Source organism: Macaca mulatta, chromosome 6 (genome assembly GCF_049350105.2).
Source record: "Macaca mulatta isolate MMU2019108-1 chromosome 6, T2T-MMU8v2.0, whole genome shotgun sequence".
NCBI classification, from domain to species: Eukaryota; Metazoa; Chordata; class Mammalia; order Primates; family Cercopithecidae; genus Macaca; species Macaca mulatta.
This window is the reverse complement of record NC_133411.1, coordinates 180,965,186-180,980,779: the sequence shown is the minus strand read 5'-3', so window position 1 is coordinate 180,980,779 and position 15,594 is coordinate 180,965,186. Positions and strand designations below refer to the sequence as shown.

At 49.8% G+C, this 15,594-nt stretch overlaps 1 protein-coding gene across 1 annotated transcript in view; it reads left to right on the top strand.

Moving 5' to 3' along the window:
* The window catches only part of STK10 (serine/threonine kinase 10), a 151,023-nt gene that overhangs the window by 63,851 nt on the left and 71,578 nt on the right, over positions 1–15,594 (top strand). The window contains exons 3-4 of the mRNA XM_028849917.2: positions 1,443–1,491; positions 11,374–11,523. Coding sequence (XP_028705750.2) covers positions 1,443–1,491; positions 11,374–11,523 — 199 coding nt within the window. The remainder of the gene's footprint in view (positions 1–1,442; positions 1,492–11,373; positions 11,524–15,594) is intronic.

Below are 15,594 nucleotides of genomic sequence, written 5' to 3'. Positions count from 1 at the left end.
ACCTCAGGGTCATATTTACGTTGCCAGGAGGCCCCTGGAAGGTAAGCCACAAACTGGAGGCCTCATCAGATTCCTGAGTCTGCTCCACCCTCCTCTGGCTGGAGAGCGGTCTCTGGTCCAGCTGGACCGTGGCTGAGGGTTTCTTTCCTGTTTAGAGAGAGCATGGGTCTTCTGGACTGCCCCACTCTCCGGGGCCTCTGCTGAGCTGGGTTGAAGGAACTTCACAACAAGCAGGGGCCAGGAGCTGGAAGCTCAGAGGTGATTCTGCCTGTCCTGAAGTTTGTGATGCCATCCCCCTTCCTCAACCACCTGTAGCCCTACTTTAAGAAAAAAGAGGTCAGGCAGGGTGGCTCACACTTGTAATCCCAGCACTTTGGGAGGCCAGGGTGGGCGGATCACCTGAGGTCAGATGTTCGAGACCAGCCTGGCCAACATGGTGAAACCTCATCTCAACTAAAAATACAAATATTAGCCAGGTGTGGTGGCAGATGCCTTTAATCTCAGCTACTCAGGAGGCTGAGGCAGGAGAATCACTGGAACCTAAGAGGCAGAACCAAGGTTGCGCCATTGCATGCTAGCCTGGGCGACAAGAGCGAGACTCTGTCTAAAAAAAAAAAAAAAAAAAAAAGAGAAAGAAAGCGAAAAGCAAAAGCAAAAGCATCTATGCAAAGAGCCCAGAGTGGGCCAGAAAGAGTAAGAATGGGAGTGAACCAGGGCTGGAAGAGCCTTTCTACTGTAATCGTCCTTTCTGTCCCTCCACTAAGCTGGGAGCCCCTTGAGGGCCTGGACCTGGCTGTTCTCCCAGGGCCTGCAGCCTGTCAGTGTATGATGTATGAATGAATGACCTGAGGGTTTGGAGCTCTGCTTCCAGTCCAGGAACAATCTCTATGGCCTTGGTCAGTTACATCCCCTTTCTTGGCCTCAGTTTCTCCATCTGAGCTGATCTTCGAGGCCCTGGTGTTCTGAGCCAGCAAGGTCCAGGGCTCTGGAAGATGGAGGGAGCCTGAGACAGGTGCTGGGATTCTGAGAGGACGTGGCCAGCTTGGCCGGGGGGAAGGCGTCCTGAGGTTCTTGGCTGTGGAGCACAGGAAACAGGGCAGCTGGCAGGTGGGCACCAGGCACACAGGTGGGAGCGAGGAGGGAGGGTGTGGGCTTGGCTGAAGAGGCCGTTTGCTGAAGCTTCGGGTCTTCATAGCAACTTAGTTTTCCTTCTTCAGAAAATGAAGCACTCAAGCAACTCCTCTGGGTGTCAGAGCCTCCTGTGAGGGTTGAGGCCCACTGGGGCAGGGGGACAGGTTCCCAAGGCAGGAGCAGGAGGGGCTGAGGAGCAGGGGCACCCAGGCATTGGGCATATTGGACCCTGCCTGGCTGTGCCCTGTGGGGTTTCATCTTGATGGCTAGGCAGCCCCACTCATTGTCACTTTGCCCTGTGTTTTCTGCAGATCATGATTGAGTTCTGCCCAGGGGGAGCCGTGGACGCCATCATGCTGGGTGAGTCTTACTTGATTCATTGCATTGCCGGGACCAGACCACATGTTTGGAGTCCTGAGCCTGGCTGCTGGACGGCTCTGTCTAGGGAACTGGGACCTCCATTCTCCCACTCCATCAGTTCCCATGGCCTCTTTGAGCACCTCTCTGCTTTGTCTGCTTTTAGGAGCAGGGTTTGGGTTCTTTTTTTTCTTTCTTTTTTTGAGACAGAGTCTTGCTCTGCTGCCCAAGCTGGAGTGCAGTGGTGCGATCTCAGCTCACTCACTGCAACCCCTGCCTCCTGGGTTCAAATGACTCTCCTGCCTCAGCCTCCCAAGTAGCCTGGGATTACAGGTGTGTGCCACCACACACGGCTTGTTTTTGTATTTTTAGTAGAGACGGGGGTTTGGGTTCTTGAAGAGAATGCAGGACATTCGCTGGAAGACCGTCACTCCCTATTCCAGAAGCCGTGTGTCCTTGAACTGGCCACTCTCCCTCTTGAGGCCTCTTGACCTAAGATGGGTGTGATGCCTTCTTTGCTGGACCCCACAGCACTCTCAAGAGGTGAAACCGAGATACCCATGGAAGGTTGTTGAAAAGTGGGGATACCCACACATTCAGTAAATGCTCTGTGGGGACAGTGTCAGGTCTCAATGTCCTGGGCAAGCTTGAGCAATAACAATGACGATGACCACAGTGAAATGTTAGTAGTGGCCATTCCTTTGTGAATAGTCACTATATGCCAGAGAGTGTGGTAGCCACGTTCCCATATGTGGTCCTCCTCTAATCCTCAGGTATAAAATCAGGAAGAGTATTTTATTTATTTATTTATTTATTTTGAGATGGAGTCTCGTTCTCTTGCCCAGGCTGGAGTGCGGTGGCGCAATCTCAGCTCACTATAATCTCCACCTCCCAGGTTCAGGTGATTCTCCTGCCCCAGCCTCTCAAGTAGCTGTGACTATAAGTGGCTACCACCACGCCCAGCTAATTTTTGTATGTTAGTAGTGATGGGGTTTCACCATGTTGGCCAGACTGGTCTCGAACTCCTGACCTCGGGTGATCCACCCACCTCGGCCTCCCAAAGTGCTGGAATGACAGGTAAGTATCACATTTATTTTTGATTGGGCTGACACTTGAAAGGTTAAGGAACTCACCCAGATCACACAGCAGAGCTGTGAACCCAGGTCTGGCTGACCCACTCCTAACCATGGCACGTCCCACAGCATCCCCGGCTCATGCCACCCTGCATGGAGTGCAGAGAGGCTGAGGAGAGGCCTGGAAGGTTGAGTGACATGTCAAGGATTCTGGGATGGCCCAGAAGAGGAGAGGTGCTCAGTGTAATGTCATACCATTCAAGGTATTTTCCCGGAGTTTACCTCAGGAGGGAGCCAATCGTAATCCTGACACAGTCTTCAGTGCCATAAACCTGAATGTTGAAATCCCAAAAGAGCAAGATGCCCAAAGTCTCAAATCCTGTCAAGTACAATCCTGAAAGATCAAAATCCCAAAAATATAATTCTAAAAAACTTTTTAAAAAATTCTTGGTATTTATTTATATTTTAAAGGGGAATTTGAGAAACATAAAAACATGAAGGTGCTTCACAGGCCACTTTACACTGTCAAATAGTCAGTAATAACGTACATATTTTGCATGCGTAAACAGCTATACCGAGGATGGTTGCACAGGTGTAACAATTATGAACAGACTGGCCGGGCGCGGTGGCTCACGCCTGTGGTCCCAGCACTTTGGGAGGCCGAGGTGGGCAGATCACCTGAGGCCACGAGTTTGAGACCAGCCTGGCCAACGTGGCAAAACCCCATCTCTACTAAATATATGAAAATTAGATGGGCGTGGTGGCAGGCACCTGTAATCTCAGCTACTTGGGAGGCTGAGGCAAGAGAATCACTTGAACCCAGGAGGTAAAGGTTGCAGTGAGCCGAGATGATGCCACAGCACTCTAGCCTGGGTGACAGAGTGAGACTCCATCTCAAAAAAAAGAAAAAAATGATTAGCAGATGACCCACACCCATAAAGAAATAGGTCAAAAAGGGAAATGTATAAATGCATATCACCAGGATTGGTGATTGTGGACATACAGCTTTATAGCTGTTGTCTGAAATACTGTAATGAACAACTGAAGCCTGTTGGTGAGATCGACCAAAACCCTCAGCGGCTCACTAGGGCATATGCAGATGCCGAAAGAGCCGGAATCTGGAGAAAGTTTATCTTTCACAAATGCAGATGTACCAAAAGGACATCCCTATATTCACTGAGGAACTTTCAACATTTTTACATACATGCACAATGCTTACACACCGGCAATGCCGAGATAATACACTTTCAGAGAGTCAAATTTGCAACAAACACATAAAAGGAATTAGAACTCTCTCCAAGTCTCTACACCATTTATACCTGCAGCATCGAAAATGATGTGAAGATGAAATACATAGCATAGTGAATTGTAAAAAGTAATGCTGACTATTTAAAACAGTGGGGAAATATAGACGTATATTTATTTATATATGCTAAAGACCATTTAGTTTTTTCAAATTTAACATAGGAACAAGTGTATTGCAGGGAGAGATTATGGGCAGTTGCACGGAGACCGTTCGTAAGAGTTGGCCTAACAGGATACAACTATCTTGTGATTGAGATTTTTAGGATTTTAGACTTTAGGGATTTTGATCTTTGGGGATTTCAGCATTTGGGATTATGGTATTTGAGATTATGTCTTTTAGGATTATGATCCAAACCCATGTCAGGAATGTGTGAAATTTACAGTAGTCCATCCCCATCCCGGGCTGTAGAAATGTTGGACCCACAGGGGCTCGCGCGGTGCCTCACGCCTGTAATCCCAGCACTTTGGAAGGCCGAGGTGGGCGGATCACGAGGTCAGGAGATCAAGACCATCCTGGCTAACACAGTGAAACCCCATCTCTACTAAAAATACAAAAAAAATAGCTGGGAGTGGTGGTGGGCACCTGTAGTCCCAGCTACTCGGGAGGCTGAAGCAGGAGAATGGCGTGAACCTGGGAGGCGGTGCTTGCAGTGAGCAGAGATTGCGCCACTGCACTCCAGCCTGGGTGACAGAGCAAGACTCCGTCTCAAAAAAAAAGGAAATATAGGACCCACAAGCCTTCGTTACAGAGCCACTTACTGCCCCATCGAGTTCCCAGGTAGACGACAGTATGGGGGAGGATACATGGCACATGTTATATGGCTCTTGGGTGTGCCTTCTCTCAGCAGGCAGGCACTGCCTTTGAAGATTATCATTTGGGAGACAGAATCTAACAGTATAAAAGTGATAATCTGGTATGAATTCAGACTTTAGGTTATAAGGAGCCAAAATACTCAAACTTTTTTAGGTGGGGGAAAGGTGGGGGATGTGGGAGGTGGAATTTATTTGCACAAATAACTGAAGACTTCAAGGATGGCTAGCTTCAGGCACAGCTTGTTCCAGGAGTTTTAAAGAGTTATGATAAGGGGTGGAGTGTGGTGGCTCACACCTGTAATCCTAGCACTTTGGCAGGCCGAGGCAGGTGGATCACTTTGAGCTCAGGAGTTTGAGACCAGCCTGGGCAACAGGGCAAAACCCCGTCTCTACAAAAAAGACAAAAATGATCTGGGCATTAGTGGTTTGCGCCTGTAAGCCCAGCTACTTGGGAGGCTGAGGCTGGAGGATTGCTTGAGCCCAGGAAGCAGAGGTTGCAGTGAACTAAGATCATGCCAGTGCACTCCAGCCCAGGTGACAGAGTGAGACCCTGCCTCAAAAAAAAAAAAAATAATAAAAATAAATAGTTATGATATGGACTTGATTTCTTTATCCAACTCTTGGCCCCCTATCCTCTGTGTTAGCCCCATTCTCATGCTGGTTTTCTGCCCTTGATGACAAGATGGCGTGGGAGCTCCAGCCATCACATCTGAATTCCAAGCAGCAGGATGGAAGACAAGAGGGTAGAATAACCACCTATCCCTACCCCACACTGAAGACTCTTTTAAAGAGACTTCAGAAAAGCTCCATGTGACACCTTGATTTATGTCTCATTGGCTGTGGCATATCACACACAGCTGGAATGGAGGCTGGGGAATGTGGTTTTTTAAGCTGGGTACCTATATGTTCTGATACCAAAAAAAGAAGGGGGAAATGGAAGCCAGCTAGCACCCTCTGCGTCCCCTGGTGTGCAGCTTAACTGAATGAGCTTAGCTGGAGGGGAGTATCAGAGATGGAAAAGGCATTGAAGTGTACTGTGTCCTCGACCTCATTCACAGCTGGGGCGTGACCGTAGACTACAGCTCAGCCAGCAGATAAACCCTGCTCTGGCTCCCATTCCAGTTCTCCTCGTGGCCCTGACTGCTCCAGCCCTAGGCAGCTTTCCCCCTGTTGGTGGCAGCAGTTAAAGGAACATTTTGGAAATCGTGATGTATGAAGAGAAGCTGAAATGAGAACAGCCGACAGGTTCAGAGCCAGGTCCTCGTTGCAGCTGTGTGTTTAGGGTTGACTTTCCTGCAGATGCCTGCCCTGCTTAGAGGGGCTTTCTGCTCCTCCATCCATCTCCCCATTGCCCTGCATGGCGGGGAAGCATTACTGGCCTGAGCTTGGGGCCCAGGGGTCCATTCCCTGATGTCCATTCCAGGTTCCTCTTTTTGGAGGCTTTGGGGCACAGGACTGGCCCTTTTGTGAGATGGAGAGAATGCCCACGTGGTATGTCACCGTGGGGCCATTCTGTGTAACACCCAGGGCCTGTTCTGATTGGAATGGATATGGCTGGCCATGCCTTGCTGGCTACTAAACATCTTGGGTCTCCACCTGCTTATCATGGAAAGGAGGAGAGGCTAGGATTAGATGTGGTGTCAAAGGGGACTTTGCAGTGTTGTAGTTTCTGTAATAAGGAGAAGGTATTCATGCATTGCTGAGTAATTAAAAACTGTTTCTAAAAATGTATTGGGGCCGGGCGCAGTGGCTCAAGCCTGTAATCCCAGCACTTTGGGAGGCCGAGACGGGCAGATCACGAGGTCAGGAGATCAAGACCATCCTGGCTAACACGGTGAAACCCCGTCTCTACTAAAAAAATACAAAAAACTAGCCGGTCGAGGTGGCGGGCGCCTGTAGTCCCAGCTACTTGGGAGGCTGAGGCAGGAGAATGGCGGGAACCCGGGAGGCAGAGCTTGCAGTGAGCCGAGATCCGGCCACTGCACTCCAGCCTTGGCGACAGAGCGAGACTCCGTCTCAAAAAAAAAAAAAAAAAAATGTATTGGACTCAAAAGGCTGCATATTGTATGATTCCAATTATATGACGCTTTAGAAAAAGTCAAGGCCATAGGCATAGAAAACAAATTAGTGATTACATAGGGACTGGAAACGGGAAGAGTTTACTACAAAGGTTACAGGGGAAACTTGGAGGATGATGGATGGATTTTGTATCTAAATTGTGATGGGGGTTCCATGACTGAATATGTTTGTCAAAATTTATAAAACTGTATACCTTTAAAAAAGTGATTTTTTTCCATATGTAAATTATACCTCAATAATTCTGACTTTAAAAAGTGTATCAGGCCGGGTGTGGTGGGTCATGCCTGTAATGCCAGCACTTTGGGAGGCTGCGGCGGGTGGATCATGAGGTCAGGAGTTCAAGACCAGCCTGGCCAAGACAGTGAAAGCCCATCTGTACTAAAAATACAAAAATTAGCTGGGTACGGCGGCAGGTCCCTGTAATCCCAGCTACTCGGGAGGCTGAGGCAGGAGAATCATTTGAACCCAGGTGGCAGAGGTTGCAGTGAGCCAAGATCATGCCACTGAATTCCAGCCTGGGTGACAGAGACTCTGTCTCAAAAAAAAAAAAAAAAGCATCTGCTAGGCATAGTGGCACATGCCTGTAATCCCAACGCTTTGGGAAACCAAGGTAGGAGATTGCTTGTGGCTAGAAGTCCAAGGCTACCAGCTTGGACAACGTAGTGAGACTCTGTCTCCACAAAACAAAAAATTATTTATTTATTTATTTTGAGACAGAGTTTTGCTCTTGTTGCCCAGGCAACAATTGTGCAATGGCGCAATCTCGGCTCACTGCAACCTCCGCCTCCTGGGTTCAATCGATTCTTCTGCCTCAGCCTCCCAAGTGGCTGGGATTATAGGCATGCGCCACCACGCCCGGCTAATTTTGTATTTTTAGTGGAGACGGGGTTTCTCCATGTTGGTCAGGCTGGTCTTGAACTTCCAACCTCAGGTGATCCGCCCACCTCGGCCTCCCAAAGTACTGGGATTACAGGCGTGAACCACCACGCCCAGCCAAAAAAATTTTTTTATAAACTAGCTGAGTGTGGTGGCACACACCTGTGGTTCCAGCTACTCAGGAGGCCGAGGTCAGAAGATTGCTTGAGCCTGGGAGGTCGAGGCTGTGGTGGGCCATGATCCACTGCACTCCAGCCTGGGCAACAGAGTGGGACCCCGTCTCAAACAAACAAAACAAAATTAGGCTGGGCACAGTGGCTCACGCCTGTAATCCCAGCACTTTGGGAGGCCAAGGTGGGTGGATCACCTGAGGTCAGGAGTTCAAAATCAGCCTGGCCAACATGGTGAAACCCCGTCTCTACCAATAATACAAAAAAATTAGCCTGGCATAGTGGCACATGCCTGTCATCCCAGCTACTAGGGAGGCTGAGGCAGGAGAATCGCTTGAACCCAGGAGGTGGAGGTTGTAGTGAGCCAAGGTCATGCTACTGCACTCCAGCCTAGGCAACACAGCAAGACTTGAGAGAGAAAGAAAGAAACAGAGAGAGAGAGAGAAAGACAGAAAGAGAGAGGGAGAGAGGGAGGGAAGGAGGGAGGGAGAAAGAGAGAAAGAGAGAAGGGAGGGAGGGAGGGAGGAAGGAAGGGAAGGAAGGAGGGAAGGAAGGAGGGAAGGAAGGAGGGAGGGAAGGAGGGAAGGAAGGAGGGAGGAAGGGAGGAAGGAAGGAAACCCAACAACAACCAAACTGAATTAAAGAGTGTATCGTACCCACCTCACTGGGTTACTATGAGGATTAAATGACAATATGCACCGTGTCCTTATCCTCATGCCTGGCACATTATAAGGGCTCAAAAAATGATGGTGATTAGATCATAATTATCTTCATCATCACCATCAGTATTTTTATCATTCCTATTTCATTTATATCAGTAAATTAGACATAAGCAAGACACATTTTTGCCATTAAAAAAATTGCGGCAGATATTCCAGTCCTGGACTCATCTTAGAACCAACATAGCAATAATCCCCTTTTATTACCTATTTTCCACACTGAGAACTGGACATGGCTGATGGCTGGAGCCCTGCCCATGTCGATTAGAGTCATCCCATTTCACAGACCAGGAAGTGAAGGGCCAGAGAGCTTGGGTGACTTGCCAGTAACCACACAGCTAGTGAGAGGCATCACCTGGGTACAGCCTCAGTCTGTGTGGTCCTGAAGCCCATGCAGGCTCTGATCCTGGCCCCTGGCTGGAGACACAGAGGTTCAGGATGAGGCCACAGGGACAGGGGGCAGGCAGCTTGCAGACTCCAGAGAGAAGGGTCCCTGATCCAGGAGCCCTGGCCTGGGACCTGGCTTCCCAGAGCAGGGCAGTTGGTACTTGCATTCCTGGCTGGCATGTCTATTATACCACTCCTGAGGGCCTGGCTGGGAGAGCTGAGCCTTGTGGATTCCTGGCCAGGCACCACTGGGCAAGCCGGACACAGCAGTGCTGTTGTAGGCAGAGGGAGGACTCAGAGCAGTGCCCTTGGGTGACCAGGCTTAGAAGCCGACCGCCTGGGAACCTGGCAGGCCAAGGGAGGTGGCTCCCCTGCTCACAGCGGTCTTGGGTAGTAACAGTGACTCAATCAGGACAGTCCCGTGGGATGCGGAGCACAAGGCTGTCACCCTGGAATCTTCTCACTCCACTTCCGCAATCATCCATTGAGCAACTGTCTTTTTCTCTGCCTTGGCTGCTATCTGGACCACTGTGATGACCTCCAGCTGAGCCCCTGCCCCTGCTGCCCAGCAAGCTCTTTGCTGTGCTAGAGGGAATTATTCGTTTATTTATTTTATTTATAACATAATAAATGTTACAAGCATAGCTGGATCTCACTATGTTGCCCAGGCTGGCCTTGAACTCCTGGCCTCAAGTGATTCTCCCACCTTTGCCTCCTAAGTAGCTGGCCCTACAGCATTGAGTCCCTGCTTTCAGCCATGGGAATTTTTTTAAATGCAAAGACCAGACTGTGTCTGTCCCACTCAGAACCTCTCATGAACTGCCCACTGCATTTCAAATAAAATGCACCCTCCACAGCGTGGCCCAGAGGTCCTGCAGAGTCAAGGTCTGCTGACCTCTGACCTCGAGTCACTTTCCCTTCATCTGCCCCCTCCCACCACACAAGTCTGTTCCCCTTTCCAGGAATATTCTTCCTGCTTCCCACCTTCCTGCTCCCTGCCTGCTCAGACCTACTCAACCTACGAACCTCAGGGAAGAAGGACCGTGGCATTGAGCTGTCTGCCGTGTGTGCATGTGTACACTCGTGTCTCCCTGCTGATTAGCACATAAGAGACTCTTGGCTACCAGCCCTCTGGCCTCTCTGGCCCTTCCCTTTCCGCATCCCCTGGTGCCACCACCAACAGCCAGTGGAAAGTTTAATAGGCAAAAAAGAGACTGAGTCTCGCTCTGTCACCCAGGCTGGAGTGCAGTGGTGTGATCGTGGCTCACTGCAACCTCCACCTCCTGGGTTCAAGCGATTCTTCTGCCTCAACCTCCTGAGTAGCTGGGATTACAGGCACCCACCACCTCGCCCAGCTAATTTTTGTATTTTTAGTAGAGACAGGGTTTCATCATGTTGGCCAGAATGGTCTTGAACTCCTGACCTCATGATCTATCCGCCTCTGCCTCCCAAAGTGCTGGGATTACAGGCATGAGCCACTGCGCCCGGCCCCAGTGGACATTTTGTAAACACCAGCTCATGTCAGCCGTTGCCTCTGCGGGCTCCTTGACCTAGAGTGCCCTCGCCCCACCTATTCTGTTCCTTTAAGACACAACCCAAATGTCATTTCTCCTGGGCAGCCTCCCAGTTCCCTCAGCTATAAGGGGTTCCTGCGCTTTCTGACCTCCCACATGCCTGCACCTCACTCTGTTCCAAGTGTCGCTCACCGTTTCCATGTCCCCTCTGCCTTCCCGCTCCAAGCACAGAGCCAGACACATAGTAAGTGCCCTCCCAGTGTCTGCAGACACAGCAGATCTCTGTGTCTCAGCTGGGCTTATGTTTACAAACCTGAACTCTAAAGCCAGACCCTGGTTTGAATCTCAGATCTGTGACTTCCCACTTGCATGACTTTGAGCAAGGGGCTTAACCTTTCCAAGCCTCAATTTCTTCTTCTGTAAAATGGGGACAATAATTGTGCCTGCTTCGTAGGACTGTTATGAAGACAAAATGGGTCAGTGCGCATGACCTGCTTAGAAATGAATCCAGTACATGGTGAGCACTCCTTAATATTGGTGGCTTTTTTTTTTTTTTTTTTTTTTTTTGAGATGGAGTCTCACTGTGTCTCACAGGCTGGAGTGCAGTGGTGTGATCTCAGCTCACTGCAACCTCTGCTGCCCAGGTTTAAGCAATTTTCCTGCCTCAGCCTCGTGAGTAGCTGGGATTACAGGCGCCTGCCACCACACCTGGCTAATTTTTGTATTTTTAGTAGAGACAGGATTTCAACATCTTGGCCAGGCTGGCCTTGAACTCCTGACCTCGTAATCCACCTGCCTTGGCCTCCCAAAGTGCTGGGATTACAGGTGTGAGCCACCGCGCCTGGCCTAATAGTACTGGCTTTTATATTTCTCCCTGGCGTGGGCCTGACATTTCAGCTGCCTGTGGCAAGTGCTTCCTGAATTGACAGCCGTTCTCCTCCATTTCCAGAGCTGGACAGAGGCCTCACAGAGCCCCAGATACAGGTTGTTTGCCGCCAGATGCTAGAAGCCCTCAACTTCCTGCACAGCAAGAGGATCATCCACCGAGATCTGAAAGCTGGCAACGTGCTAATGACCCTTGAGGGAGACATCAGGCTGGGTAAGGGACTCAGGGTGGGAAAGGTGGAGCCACAGGGTGCCTGCTGGGGGTGTCGGCCTGGCCTCTGCAGGCCAGTGGGAGTGTGGACCTCGTGGGGGTGTGAGGTCCTCACGCCTACGCCCTCTTGGCATGTCAGCAGTTCTCCCCTTCCTACTCTTCATTCTTTTTTTTTTTTTTTTTTTTTTTTTTGAGGCGGAGTCTCGCTCTGTCGCCCAGGCTGGAGTGCAGTGGCGCGATCTCGGCTCACTGCAAGCTCCGCCTCCCGGGTTCCCGCCATTCTCCTGCCTCAGCCTCCCGAGTAGCTGGGACTACAGGCGCCGCCACCACGCCCGGCTAATTTTTTTGTATTTTTTTAGTGGAGACGGGGTTTCATTGTGTTAGCCAGGATGGTCTCGATCTCCTGACCTCGTGATCCGCCCGCCTCGGCCTCCCAAAGTGCTGGGATTACAGGCTTGAGCCACCGCGCCCGGCCTCTTCATTCTTTTTTAAAAATTGTTTTATTTTATTTTTTTTTTGAGACAGTCTTGCTCTGTCACCCAGGCTGGAGTGCAGTGGTGCGTTCTTGGCTCACCACAACCTCCACCTCCCAGGTTCAAGTAATTCTTGTGTTTCAGCCTCCCAAGTAGCTGGGATCACAGGCGCCTGCCGCCATGCCTGGCTACTTTTTATACTTTTAGTTGAGATGAGTTTTCACCATGATGGCCAAGCTGGTCTCGAGCTCCTGACCACAAGTGAACCACCCGCCTCGGCCTCCCGAGGTGCTGGGGTTACAGGTGTGAACCACCACTCCCGGCTCAAAACCTTCTTCTTTAAATGTCTCTTTGTATTTTTAATGTTTTTATTTTTTTAACCAAAGTGACACATAGTGTGTCATCTCCTCATGTGTCTCCTTTTGCCATCCACCTGCAGAGACAAGCGCTTTGAGCTCTTCTCCTGTGTACTTCTGCATCACCAAATTATATGGCTGCAATGCGTTTTTGAAAGTAATGATTTTTGGCTGGGCGCAATCACTCACACCTGTAATCCCAGCACTTTGGGAGGCCAAGGTGGGTGGATCGCCTGAGGTCAGGAGTTTGAGACCAGCCTAGCCAACATCTCGAAACCCCAATCTCTACTAAAAATACAAAAATTAGCCGGGCGTGGTGGCACACGCCTGTAGTCCCAGCTACTCGGGAGGCTGAGGCAGGAGAATCGCTTGAACCCAGGAGGCGGAAGTTGCAGTGAGCTGAGATTGGGCCACTGCACTCCAGTCTGGGCAACAGAGTAAGACTCTGTTTCATGAGAAAAAAAGAAACAAACACACAGTTGGTACTCAATAAACACTCACTTCCAGCATTACCATCACTTTAGCCTATGGTTAGTTACTTCAGCATCCCCAACTCCCAACGCCCCCCCGCCCTGCCCAATGTGCCAAAGACCCTGGCAGGTGGACCAGTCAGGAAGCCAAATGCCCATCTGTCACTCCTGCCTTCACCCAGCCTAGCATTGCTATTTCCTGCTGCCATCGGGCTGGGGGCCTGGTTCTTTCACTAGAGCTACCATGCACTGAGCCAGCATCTGGTACGTGTTAACTCATTCCATTCTCAAAGGCCACTGATAACATCTTGCAGGACGGATTTGGGACCTAGCAAGACTGACTTATCCAGGGTCACTCTGCTGATAAGAGGAACAACTGGGGTTCAAACCAAGGCAGCTGGCTCCAGAGCCTGTGTGCTTAACCACTAGCCTCTTGTCGCCTCTCTTAGTGGCAAATGATAAAAACCCACTTCCTAAGAGTTAAGGCAGACAGGAAAATGTGTACATCATGGAGCCAAATTGGAGAAGAAATACAGCTGGGTGGGCTTTAAAGTTAGTTGGAACCTGGAACATAAACGCTGCCAGGACTGTCTCCCTGGCCCTTGGCTTTCTGTGCATGTAGGTTAGGTTCCCAGACCAACCCTCTCCACCAAGCTCAGGATACCATCTAGTTTCACCTTTCCCAGCATCACCACCTGCTGCATGAGCCTGAACTCACCATTGGAGGCTTTGGCGTCAATAATCCCAGGGGAGGGCTCTGATTGGCCCCCCCTTGGCCCAGATAGTAATCCTTGGACCAAGCAGTGAGGCCCACGAAGGAGGGTGTCTCCCATAGGCCCGGCTTGTCTTCAGTCTCTGGCATGGAGGGTGGGGTCACGTGACAACACGGAAGTAGCCCTTGCCCCCACAGTGAGGCAGTGTGGTGGGTGGGGAGATGGTTTTTCAGAGGAAGGGGGGTTTGGACTGGCCAGAAAAACAAATTGCTGTCCACCTACTCTGCCCAGCCTATGACAATCACACAGGCCCAGCAGAGGGAAAGTAAGTGAGGCAGAAGCTGGAGGGATGGGAAGCAAGAACAAAGGGCTGTGTTGGTGATGAGTGTGGGGAGAGTGTCAGGAAGACAGTGCAGTGTGATGCGGGGAGGAGAGTCAGTGAAGGCCGAAGGTGGGGGCTCAGACTGGAAGACGAAGCCCTCATCAAATGGGCATGTGTCTCTAGGTTCCTAAAAAAACAAAAGAAAATAAAAATAACCTTACTGTAACCACGCCGTGGGTTCACCTTGCTCACTGCCTTAACAGAGCTGATTTATCAAGACAGGGGAATTGCAATGGAGAAAGAATAATGTATGCAGAGCCGCTGTGCAGGAGACTGGAGTTTTATTATTACTCAAATCAGCCTCCCCAAGCATTCTGGGATCAGAGTTTTTAAAGATAATCTGGTGGGTAGGGGCTTGGGAAGTGGGGGGTGCTGATTGGTCAGGTTGGAGATGGAATCGTAGGGGGTCAATGTGAGTTTTTCTGGCTGTTTTCTATTCCTGGGTGTGACGGAAGAACTGGTGGAGCTGGGTTACCGCCTGGGTGGTGTCAACTGATCTATCGAATGTAGGGTCTACAAAATAACTCAAGGCTGATCTGAGGTTTGACAGTAGTGATGTTATCCCCAGGAGCAATTTGGGGAGTTCAGACTCTTGAAGCCAGAGGCTGCGTGACCCCTGCACTGTAATTTCTAATCTTGTAGCTAATTTGCTAGTCCTGCAAAGGCAGACTGGTCCTCTTCTTCAAGAAGAGGGTCTTTTCGGGAAAGGGCTATTATCACTTTTGTTTCAGAGTCAAACCGTGAACTGATTTTTTTCCCACAGTTAGTTTGGCCCACGCCCAGGAATGAACACGGACAGCTTCAAGGTTAGAAGCAAGATGGAGTCGGTTAGGTCTGATTTCTTTCACTGGTATCATTTCCTCAGTTATAATTTTGCAAAGACAGTTTCATTACCATGGTAGAGCAGTTCTTCCCGTCTCACATTTGGCTAAATAATATGATCCCTATTTAATAGGTGAAGAAACTGATGCTCAGAGGCATTTAGCAATTTATCTACAATCAAGCTAGAATCTTCTCACTTCCCTGTCCACACTGTTTCCCTGACACTTCTGGGAGGGCAGGTCATCCCTCTCATTAGAAGAAGCCACTTTCTTAATGAGCTCAGGTGTGCACTGGCTGCTGCGAGCTGGAGATCCCAGGGCTGAGGGTAGAAGCATTTGCTCTCTTCTGTCCCCATCTCAGTTTCAGCAGGGGTCCCAGCACCTCTCTGCCCTTTGCTTTCCTGCTTGTACCATGGGGGAACCTGGCTAGTGTTTGTCCACAGGAGCACTTTTGGGATTTTGGACTGGATGGTTTTCACTGTTTTCTGAATGACAAGGTTCCTCCTACCTTGGATTCTTTTGGTCACCTACAATCAAGGGGACAGACAGATGAGAGACTCCCTTGTAAGTGTGCATACATGCTAAGTTCACTGTTTTTGTGCGTGTTACAATGTATTTTACACTGTTTATATAATTTTTTCATTATAAAGGTAATTGTGGTATTGATACCTGTATAGAAAGACATATACAAAGATAGACATTGCAACAGTATTTTTTTTTTTTTTTTTTTTGAGACGGAGTCTTGCTCTGTCGCCCAGGCTGGAGTGCAGTGGCTGGATCTCGGCTCACTGCAAGCTCCGCCTCCCGGGTTCATGCCATTCTCCTGCCTCAGCCTCCCAAGTAGCAAGGACTACAGGCA